This window comes from Aegilops tauschii, chromosome 1 (genome assembly GCF_002575655.3).
Source record: "Aegilops tauschii subsp. strangulata cultivar AL8/78 chromosome 1, Aet v6.0, whole genome shotgun sequence".
NCBI lineage: Eukaryota > Viridiplantae > Streptophyta > Magnoliopsida > Poales > Poaceae > Aegilops > Aegilops tauschii.
In genome coordinates this window covers 36572227-36583157 of record NC_053035.3, presented here as the reverse complement: position 1 = coordinate 36583157, position 10931 = coordinate 36572227, and the positions used below count along the sequence as shown (strand labels likewise).

At 45.3% G+C, this 10931-nt stretch overlaps 2 protein-coding genes across 2 annotated transcripts; one reads left to right on the top strand and one right to left on the bottom strand.

Annotated features, from left to right (window-relative positions):
• The first annotated feature begins 222 nt into the window (after positions 1 to 222).
• LOC109783749 (uncharacterized) lies at positions 223 to 3622 on the top strand. Its single transcript, XM_020342346.3, has 2 exons — positions 223 to 963; positions 1635 to 3622. The coding sequence occupies exons 1-2, from the start codon at positions 223 to 225 to the stop codon at positions 3360 to 3362; spliced, it is 2469 nt and encodes an 822-aa protein (XP_020197935.2). The 3' UTR covers positions 3363 to 3622.
• Positions 3623 to 7551: 3929 nt separating this feature from the next.
• Positions 7552 to 10030, bottom strand: LOC120966510 (uncharacterized). Its single transcript, XM_040392609.2, has 2 exons — positions 8356 to 10030; positions 7552 to 8220 (listed from the first exon to the last, which is right to left on the bottom strand). Exons 1-2 carry the CDS (start codon positions 8476 to 8478, stop codon positions 7777 to 7779), a joined length of 567 nt encoding a protein of 188 aa, XP_040248543.1. The 5' UTR covers positions 8479 to 10030; the 3' UTR covers positions 7552 to 7776.
• Between the last annotated feature and the right edge of the window lie 901 nt (positions 10031 to 10931).

Sequence of the window (10931 nt, the reverse complement as noted above, 5' to 3'; positions counted from 1 at the left end):
AAAAAGAATGATCGTGCCAAGGACGAAAGAAAGTACTGATCAAGAGTAACGGCATGCAATTATACCATGCACAGTTGGATGGATCGTGGGAATCAAACCTAGCTGTCGCTGGCCGCGCGAGCACGCGATGCCACCAGAAAATATTCTCGTCCATGGCTATTTCTACGCATGCACGCAGTGCTAGGCGGCAACTACAAAAACTTGGGCTCCATGCATGTATTCATGTCTATAGCATCCAGCTGCTACCAGACTACTTCTAAGATAGACAGGAGTACACAGTACTACGACAACCTAACGATGAACACCTTCCCGGGTAAAAATACCCGCCCTACCTATCTCATCAGTCACTTCTGCAACGCTGAGGAGGGCATCCAGAATTACGTCCGCAACCTCACTTCCTCCTACGCCAACACCAGCAATGAGTCGTCCATGGTGTCCGCTTCCGTCATCATGTTCCTCCTCGTCGGCCTCTCCTTCAACCTCAACCTCTTCAGCCGTTTCTCCGACATCAGCGCCACCCTCGACCCCAAGGTCCGCCTCTTCCTCTCCTCGGCGTTCTCCCTCTTCCTCCCTGTCATGTCCTACCTATTTTCCGAGGCCAAGAACTCCCGCTCCGATGCTACCGACACTGGCGGCGACCTCTCGCTACAGGCCGGTATGATCCTCCTCTGGATGCTGCTGGTAGAGCTCCTCCGCAAGAAGGTGGACGAGGTCCGCATGCGCGGCTACTCCGGCAGCATGCAGCGTGCCGGCCGCGTGGTCTGGCTCGGCAGCCTTGTCTTCTTCAACATCCAGAGAGCCGGCCGGAAGGCCCTCTTTGGCGTCCTTTGGGTGCTCTGCGCAACCAAGGTGGTGCAGAAGATCGCCTTCACCGAGATTGGCAAGCGATCCTATGCCTACGGCAAAAACACGCGCCTCATCACCTCTTACATGTCACAAATGCTGCAGAAAAATGGATCAAAGGTATTGATTTGAACACGCACCTCATCACCTCTTACATTAAGAGTTTCTTAGGTCTCAGTCGACCGAGTTTCTTAACTCTCAATTGACCGAGGGAAATACAACTTCCAAACCGTATTCAAAAGAACATACCCAGTGCTAAAAGCTCTCACACAAGGTAGGGTCTGAGGAACTGAATTTCCAAACAAATTTGCCCTTGCATAATAATTCTGCAAGGAGGCTGGTACAAATTGAGGACCTCCAGGCCACAAATGGAGATAATCTTTCACTGCACCAGGCCCGCCCTTCGAGATTGTATTTCAAAGTTTTGAAATAATAATTCTAAAACAGTTATGTGAAACCATATAAGTGTTCACTAGAAATCTATAAATTTCAGATTTCAAAATAAAGTGAATTGAAGCTAAAAAAATCCAGGCCCAAAACCAAAAATTAATAATCCCATTTTCATAAACAAGTTTGTGTTTTTGTGTAGGCCACTTATGAAAGTATATTGTGAGGAAAACTTTCATGTGCATTGTGGACATGTATCTGTGTACGAACACTTTTTTCCAAAATTTTGGTATGTAAAACTATGGTGTCCAAGAAAAAAAATGTATTGGCTTCCCTTGTTGTCCTGGCTCCCGTCCACTATGCATATTTCAATGCTCATTCCCGACTATATTTTTCATCCCCAGGACCAGGGCCAGGAAGAGCACCATCATGGTTCCCCGTCGACCCACATCAATGTGGATCACTTGGCGCTGACTGATGGAAACCATGGTGGTGGAGGTGAGGCCACGTTGAAGAAGTGCAAGTTCGTCATCATGGGTGAAGAAGACTTGGTTATACAACCTAGCCCAGATGGCTACAAGTTGCAGGATGTCTCCCCAGAGGATAATGTTGCCACCGTTGGCAAAATCTGGAGTCATGCGTGCAGCAACCTCGATCAAGGTCCGCAGCTCAAGAGGTTGTGCTTCTCTTTCGCACTCTTCAAGCTTCTGCGGCGGAGGTTCGAGCACCTCCCTCCTGTGATTGATGTTGATGCCGAGACTCGTGAGTGTCGTGACCTACTCTTCAATGGTGTCTACAACGACAAGACAGAGGACGCCGCAGGGGCACTATTCCAGATGATGAACGATGAGGTGAACTTCCTCTGCGAGTATTACCACTCTGTCATCCCAGTTGTCCTCGCAAGCCCTTTCTTCTTCCTTGCCAATTACATCTTGCTACCCGTGGTGGTGTCCGGACTCTGCATCATGACCGTCATCCTCTCTAGCTTTGGCAATGTGCCCTTTGCCTTATCTAGCATCAGGACCGACAACTTTGCCATCTCGGCAGGTGTCATTAACACCACCATGTGTCTTCTCATCGAGGCCTACTACTGGCCACCAGCCTTCTTCACCGCTGTCAACTTTTTCATTACCTTTTTCCTCTTCGTGATCTTCTTTTTCGAGGAGATATGGGAGTTCATTGTCTTCCTTTTCTCAGACTGGTTCATCGTATCATTGCTATGCAACTATGTGACAAAGCCCCAATGGCAGAGTAGCCCAATGTACAGTGGCGCGGTTCACCGCATCCTATGGGTACGGAGAAAGATGAACCGTCCTATTCTTAACTTCAAGCAGTTCTCTATGCTAAACATTCGGTGGCCACTCGTCCTCAGCATTCCGTCCATGTTCTCTCTACTGCTCCAAACGGTGCATGTGCCAAACAAAGCCAAGCATTCCATCGTTAAATTCCTTATGGCACACATCCGTGATGGTCATCAAACCCCTCTCGGCAATGGAAAATCTGCACTTGCGGGCCGGCGAGATGATCTCATGCCAGCTTGCAGAAGCAAGAGTGTCGCAGAGGTCATCCTCACTTGGCACGTCGCCACCTCCATCATGGAGGCCAAGTGCCCTCCGCTCGGTAAACAGAGCATGGACTCCCACACTGTGGCATCAAGCCTATCCAGGTATTGTGCCTACCTAGTGGCCTTCCACCCAGAACTCCTCCCTGAAAACCCCGACAATACAGAACGTGTCTTCGAGGCAGCCAAGGCGGAACTCAAGGGCGCTCTTGGATGTGCCAACTACTACCTTTCGTGGTGGCACACGAGGGTTGACAAGATCATGCAGGCGGTGGCAGAGGTGGCCACAATGACAGAATGGAAGGAAGGCGAGGTGGTGCTCAATGGTGCCAAGCTGGGGATTTTGTTGAAGGAAGAAGCTACGAGGGATAATAGCATCCAGTGGGAGGAGACATGGACGCTTCTTGCTGACGTGTGGACGGAGCTTGTCGTTTACCTGGCGCCATCGAACGAAGAGGAGCGCGTGATGGGCCACGAGAGCTTACTGGTGCAAGGTGGAGAGTTCATCACTATGCTTTGGGCTTTGACCACACACACTGGCATAACCCGGCCCGGGAAGTACTATGGATGACTTTGCTGCACATGTGTTTTGGCTTATGTGGCTTCGTGTTGGTTATTGACGTCTTTTACTCACTGAAGTCATTCTAATCCCTCAAAAAAAAGTCATTTTAAGAAAATGATTATGTAACTGTATATAGAACTAACTAGCTTAGTAGCAACCCGCGCAATACACCATGGGCAACATTTTTAATGTGTTTTAGGTCTTTGCAATACAAGTATTATATTACTATCTAATGTCATGCTACTTAATAAGAATAAAAGGTATGGTTATTGGCTTATGTGGCTTCGTGTTGGTTATCGACGTCTTCTTCTCACACAAGTCATTTGGAATGTGACTAATAAGTATTATTTTATTCCATGCCACACGCATTATCAGCTACACATATTCAAGTCATGTTAAAAAGGTACTTATATGTGTGTGAATGACAGGGGTCATGCCGAAGAGTATGAGCATTTGCACTTGCAAATAGAGCCTTGGCTCAGTGGTTAGGCACGCGGTTGTGCAGCCTCATCAAACGGGTTCAATTCAGAGAATTGACGTGTGATACATAGAGGTTTCCCTTGTTATTATTGAGGATCAAGCTTGATGCATCGTAGAACCCTCATTAAGATAATAATTTTGGTACTCATAAGTAAATTCCTTTTTTTTGCGGTTGATAAGTAAATTCCTTGAGGACCAAGTTTGATGTATGGTGAGACTGCAGGTCAAGATAATATCTTGATACTCATACTAAAATGGCTATGAGCAGCCTTACTTGGTGCATAAGTCGGAAGAAGTGAACTTCTCTCCCAATTTTTCGAACATAACCGGGATTAAGCCTTTGATGCTGGCACGTCGCAAGGTCGGTTCCTCCATGGTCCATGCATGTTGGCCCAATCGTTTCCTCGACGACAGCTGCTTCCACGCCTTCGATCTCATACGCTGACTTCGTCCAGGCCGCCCTCGAAGCGTCCGCCATTGCTGGGAGGAACCCGTATGCCTGCGAACGTTTCGTCCTCTTCCTTCGGGCCTCAACAGCTACCCGTGCTCGACCAATACATGCTAGCCGCATCCGTGCAGGGCCGCCGTTTCTCCGGCTTCGGTCGTTGGGATGGTCCTTCGCGTTAGAGAACGAATGGCTCGCTGGCAGTACCGGCCACCTCAAACTCTGTTTCTCAGCCGCCAATGGATTTTGGTGTGCTCACATGAGCTTCCCCCTTTCTACCATCAAGCTGTCCCATCAATAATAGTAATAACAAGAAAAAAAAGAAGCGCAAATGTGCCTCCTCGTTGGCTGACATTCGGCCGCCTATTGCTTCCCTAGCCAAGACCGTTCATTCCCTTTGCCCGATGGGGCTGTGATGGTGTCCAGAATAGGGGTTCCTCACCACGTCGTTTTCTGGCCAGGTGGGCCAAACCAAGGAGCACCCCCCCCCCCCCCCCCGCCGCCCTACCATGGTGGTTCACCGATGCGATGGACTGTGTTTAGGAGGCCCATGTCATGTAGAAGGAATATTCTCAAAGACTTGGCACATCTTCCAAGAATAAGTTGTCTAACACATGTTTATCTTGTACGTAGTCAATCTGATTATAGTGCTATACCCCCGGTACCGATATAAACCGAGGGGTAGTGCTCGTCGATGACATAGAGTTTAATCTCTTAGGAGAGCCTGAACCTAGGTAAAATCTGGTGTTTCTGTTACCATCACATCAAAGTTATCAGGTCAGGACATCCTACCCGAGATCTCCCTTAGTAGCCGCAAGGATTCGATGGGGATCAACATGGGTGAGCATATCGGTATCAGCATCACCTTTGTGGAAGGTCATATCTTTGTTTTCGGCATCGTTACCCTTTTCGCTAACTCGACCGGCCATCTAGGTAAGGTCGAGACCTTTGCTCCTAACCAAATAATTAGTTTTGGCAACTTGGAGTACACTGCGGATTCCCGTGTAGACCTTTTCGAGCTGTGTGTCAAACCAAGTCGGTGAGTAGCCTGGCACACTTGTCATGATACAGATGTCAGATCAGGATCGAGACAAAGGTGAGAAGCATCCATCAGTGGTCTTAAGAAGGTATCCAACCATGCACCTCAGGAACCAGACAACAGATCTAGCCCCGGGAGAACACCATAGATCCATATCAGATCGGATCTCAAAAAAACTTCCACTAGTACTGATTTCAGTCGGGCTTAGGGGGACCGCGACAAACCCTCCTGAATGAGAAGTTAGATTGGATTTAGAGGCTTGTGATATCAGATGACCATCCCAGCCTATGATGGGATCTGGGAGTCACCAGGGAAGGTCGGATTTTTTTGACCCACCCACCACCAACCTTTGTTGCTGGTGTTGTAGACCTAGCTGTGGTCCTCGCAAGTGGCTCGGAAGAGGCCGACGACATGGACAAAAGGGTTGGCGAGTCCTCGGGCAGCCTACCGACAACCACCACGCCAGCGGGCAAGTGAACACAACTTCCACATCTGACATCTACGTGGTAGAGACCCACGAAACAGGGGCGGGGATGACGGTGGAGGTGACAGTGCCAATAGCACCGGCGATGGGAATAATAATAGGGACAATTGCATTTTTGCCCCTAGTTGGTTCCTACCCACGGGTTTTGCCCTTACTTTTCGAGCTTGCTCAGTTTTGCCCTTACTTTTTCCATCGAGGTCCCTCGAATGCCCTTTGACCGTTTGACCAAAACTTTGAAAATTCATAACTAATTCATATGAACTCAGAAAAATGCAAATAAGATATCAAAATGTTCAGACAAACATTACCTTTATGTGCATATCATTTGCATTTAGGACAAAAGCACCCTTTAAACTACCTGAGGTAATTAATTTTATTAACATTATTAAAAATAAAAAGGTATAAACAATATTTTTTTTCATGAATAAAAATTACATGCAAATGTAGGTGATGTTTCCTGAACATCCTGATATCTTTTTTGCATTTTGCTGAGTTCGTATCCATTTTTTATGAAGTTTCCAAATAATGATCCAAGTCGTTAGAACATTCATAACAAGATGATACAAACTCAGAAAAATGCAAATAAGATATCTGGATGTTCAGAAAACATCACCTACATTTGCATGTAATTTTTATTCATGAAAAAAAAAATTTATACCTTTTTATTTTTAGTAATGTTAATACCATTAATTACCTCAGGTCGTTTAAAGGGTGCTTTTGCTGAATGCAAATGATATGCACATAAAGGTAATGTTTATCTGAATATTTTCATACCTTATTTGCATTTTTCTGAGTTCATATGAATTAGTTTTGAATTTTCAAAGTTTTGGTCAAACGGTCAAAGGGCATTCGAGGGACCACGACGGAAAAAGTAAGGGCAAAACTGAGCAAGCTCGAAAAGTAAGGACAAAACCCGTGGGTAGGAACCAACAAAGGGGTAAAAATGCAATTGTCCCATAATAATAACAACGGCAACAACGCCAATCCCAATGACCCAGATAACAACCTCGGTTCCGACGTCAATGGCATCCTGAATGAATCTCTCGACAACCCCAACCACGACGTGCTGAGGAAAAGGTTGGTCTGCACGGCCAGCAAGATAACAAACGAGAAATGAAGGATCCAAGAAGAGCATGAGTACCCGGGGGACTGCTGGAACGAGCTCTTCTAGGCCAAGTAGGCGCTTAAGACCAAGATGAGGTAGGCGACGAAAAATAAAGCACCGCCTAGCTACTACAAGAACCTAATAAAGGACCTCGACGCCGCAGTTGGCGAGAGCGCAATATCCAAGCGCCAGTGGGCCAAGGGTTGCCACCGTCATGCGGAAGACCGACCTCTGCGCTTCGACGGATGGAGGAAAGGCATTGACAAGCAAAACAGACCACGTGTTGGCACCTGGGAACACCTCTAAAATTATATACTTGTCATGGAACTCTAACCAAGCTTTTCTTCCCAAAAAACAGAGAATTTCGAAAATCGTTGCTGACTTCCAAGACTGGTGTACAATGTGCCGCATCGAGACGGAACTGACAAACCCGAATATCGGTGCCACGTGGAACCTAGTTGCCAAGTTTCACATCACGAGCTCTCGACAAACGCTGTGTTTGCCATGAGCCGTGGATCTTGAAAAATTCTCCGTTTGTATAATATGCTAAAGAGAAGACAAAATTAAGACATGGTAGAAGGGAAAACAAATGTCCTATCATAGATGCTAAAAGGAGATAATTTCTTAGTAAAGAGAAGATTCATATATATTATCCGTCTTTCTCCCTTATATCCAACAAAATAGTTATCCTGAGGGTTACAATCGAGTTTGTGGCTACAAAGGGTAAACCCACCACTAGTCTTGACAATAATTAAGGCCACGTGTGCCACAAGATGAGCATTGTAAAGTGAACAATCAAACCGGGTGTAGACCGACTTGCGACGACTGAGAAACTCAAGAGAGAGAAAGAAGCTAATCACCGAATCTGCATCAATTAATTATACCAGGCAGAGGATCATCGAGAATGGTAGTCGGGGCTTCCTCCGTGCACGGTACGTTAACCGCGGCCGCACTGGAGTAGTACTCGCCTTCGTCGAAGACGATGGGCGAGCAGTAGTAGAAGGCTTGCTCGCTGGTCAGGTTCTGCCCGGTGAAAATATTCTGGACGATGCGGGTGCCGTTGACCTTCATGAATGCGTCAGCGATGCTGCTGCCGCTGCCGTTGGCGAGCGCCTCGAAGTAGAACCTCTGCCCTGGTACCAACACAAAGGTGTTCATCAACACGTTAATGTCCACCGTGGATTGGTGCTCCACGGAAACGTCGGGGAGCCGCAGTGCCAACATAGTCTTCATTACAGACGACGAGTTCCTGCCACGGAGCCTGGCGATGGGATTGGTGTAGTAGATGCGTACGCGGCCGCTGGGGTTGACGGCCTGCAAGGTGAAGGTGAAGGTCAGGTTGTCGCCGCGGATGTTGGCGTTGAACGGCCCGTTCAGGTCGCCGGCCCGCTCCGCAGACACGGAGCCGCCAATGATCCAGAGGGTGAGGTCATGAGGGCGGTGGACCACCTTGACGGCGCACACGAGGACCGTGACCATGAGCATGGACACCGCGGCGGCCACCACGTAGCGCGCCACGTCTAGGCACCGGAATGCTGATTTCTTCAAGATGGCGTCTGCCGCCGGCGCCATGCTTAGCACCGTACGTCGTCGCTAGCTAGCGTGTGTGTATACACATAAGCATCTGCGGCAGCATGATTGCTTCACCGGTCGATATCCTTTTATGCACAATCTATCTAACTCTAAAAGAGATGGATACGTACGAGACACGTGACCCACCGACATATAATTGCGAGCAGATAGAGTTCAGTCCAAATGCAACATAATCCTTCCGTCCCATAATGTAAGACTTTTTGACACTACCAAATACCGCATCTCATTTCTTAAATGATAGCAACTCTGGCAGATGTGTTGTATAATTTGACTGATCATTATGACTATCTACTACAACCAGTTTTGCCCGACTCCGGTAAAGAAGGGGCGATGACGGCGGTGCGCCTTAGGCTCGCTTCAGTGCTTGTAGTCGTCGCTAGGTAGTCAATTGACCTGGATGCAATTTTTATTATTTTTAGTGTTCTTTGTACTACCACGACAGTTGATGAATAGATTGAAAGTTTTCTCGCAAAAAAAAAACAAATAATAACTGTGTGCGCCAAATAGTATCATATAGAAAGACTTTTTAGCAGAGTTGTTATATGCGTCCTCCCGTCATAATTCATGAAGTTCGCTCCAAAATTAGTTGGTAATTTTATACTTTCCCTTCACTAATTACAGCAGTTAACTAAAATATATGTTTATGTCTAGGACGCCGATAACTGCAACACGTGTGGCATAATGAACACCCGCCCATGCGAGTCGTGTGGTGTACCCAGGAGACAGCCCACACGACCCTGTGTGGGCGAATATGAAAATGCCCACACGTGTGGCAGCAGGACCAGCATACCAAACGAGTCCTTCGGGTACGATAACTCCCTGACGTTCGGAACGACCCCAGCGATCTAAACAAGCCTAAGTGCCCATTTTGCTGGGCCTATTCCCAGACGTGAAATAAAAAGCATGAGAAACAAAAAAATAAACAACAAAAACAGTAAAAAAATGAAGAAGAAAAAGGAACTCCTTGCCATCAAAAATAGAGTTTAGTGTAAAAATTGCCATGGTTGCTGATCCGCTGGAGAGAAAATAAAACGCCAGCTGCTGATCCAATTTCTCGTCCCCATTGGCATGGGTAACCTGAAAGAAAAAATGCTATGGATTTGCCATGAGACCTTGAATGAATTTGCCATATGACCATAAACTAATTTGCCATGTTATGAATTAAAAAACATATAAAAATATAAAATGTCAAGAATGTGCCATGTGACAATAATAGAATTTGCCATATGAAAAAATGAATTTGCCATGTGATGAAAAATGGAATTTGTCGTATGAACAAAAAAAATGAATTTGCTATGTTATGAAGACGCAGAAGAATATTTTGCCATTATACATGGCAAAAATTGGTATGAAAACCTATGCAAATCACGGCGAAAATGCCTTGGCTGGAAAAAAAACTGAAGTGGAGCACGAATTTGCCATGGCCGAAAACATCATTACGTCATTTTAATCATGTTATGTTATTTTGTCATACACCAAAACAAATTAGGACAAAAATTACGATGGCGGATGCCTATTTTAAATTGCCATGCTTATATAAAATAAATTTGCCATGTATAAAACAAAGTATAATTAATACATTGCCATGGCAGAATGTATATAAAAAATTGCCATGGCAAATGTATATAAAAAAATTTCATGGCATTTTCGCTTAAAATGCCATGCTTTGCAATGGCATTTTAAGTTTTTTAACTTGACATGGCAAATGTTGTAAGATTTTGCCATGGCAAGAAGTTGTAAGATTTTGACATGGCAAACTTTGTGTTCGAACCATGGCAAATTTTGAACTGATGATATGGCAAAAAATATAAGATTTTTGCCATGGAAAGTTTTTGTTGTGGTCATGGGGACTTAGGATGGAACCATGGAATATTTTGAATTGATGGCATTGCAAAACTTGTAAGACATTTGCCATGGCAAGTTTTCATATTGGATTCATCACAAAAAGTTTCAGGATTTTTTTTGCCATGACTACATTTGCCATGTTATGAAGCATGAATTTGCCATGCCCCATAAACTACAATTGCCATGCCAGTAATAAATAAATTTGCCACGTATGAAGTATGAATTTAACATGGTTCAAATAAAAATATGCCATGACGATGAAGATTTCTTTGCCATGGTTAAGAAAGTTGCCATGGCAAAAATGTCATGACCAATGGTTGCATGTAAAAAAGGAACAAATTATGAACAAAGAATTGCCACGGCGAATTCATTAAAAAAATTTCCATGTTATTTTTACTTAAAATTTTCATGTTCGAATGAGAAAAATGCCGTGTGTGAAAAAAATAAAAAGAGACGAACAAAGAATTGACATGGTAGATTCACAGTAAAAGATTTGCCATTTGCGTTTAAATTAAATTTGCCATGGATGATAAAGTAAAATTGCCATGGCAAAAATGAAGGTGAATTTGCCAAATGGAAAAAAGTAA

Excerpts from the sequence above, each read along its gene's own strand:
- LOC109783749 (XM_020342346.3), top strand. The coding sequence starts at position 223 with ATGTCTATAGCATCCAGCTGCTACCAGACTACTTCTAAGATAGACAGG. Across the intron at positions 964-1,634 it reads TGCAGAAAAATGGATCAAAG|GACCAGGGCCAGGAAGAGCA; the intron begins GTATTGATTTGA and ends TTTCATCCCCAG.
- LOC120966510 (XM_040392609.2), bottom strand. The coding sequence starts at position 8,478 with ATGGCGCCGGCGGCAGACGCCATCTTGAAGAAATCAGCATTCCGGTGC. Across the intron at positions 8,221-8,355 it reads TCCTCGTGTGCGCCGTCAAG|GCCGTCAACCCCAGCGGCCG; the intron begins GTGGTCCACCGC and ends TTCACCTTGCAG.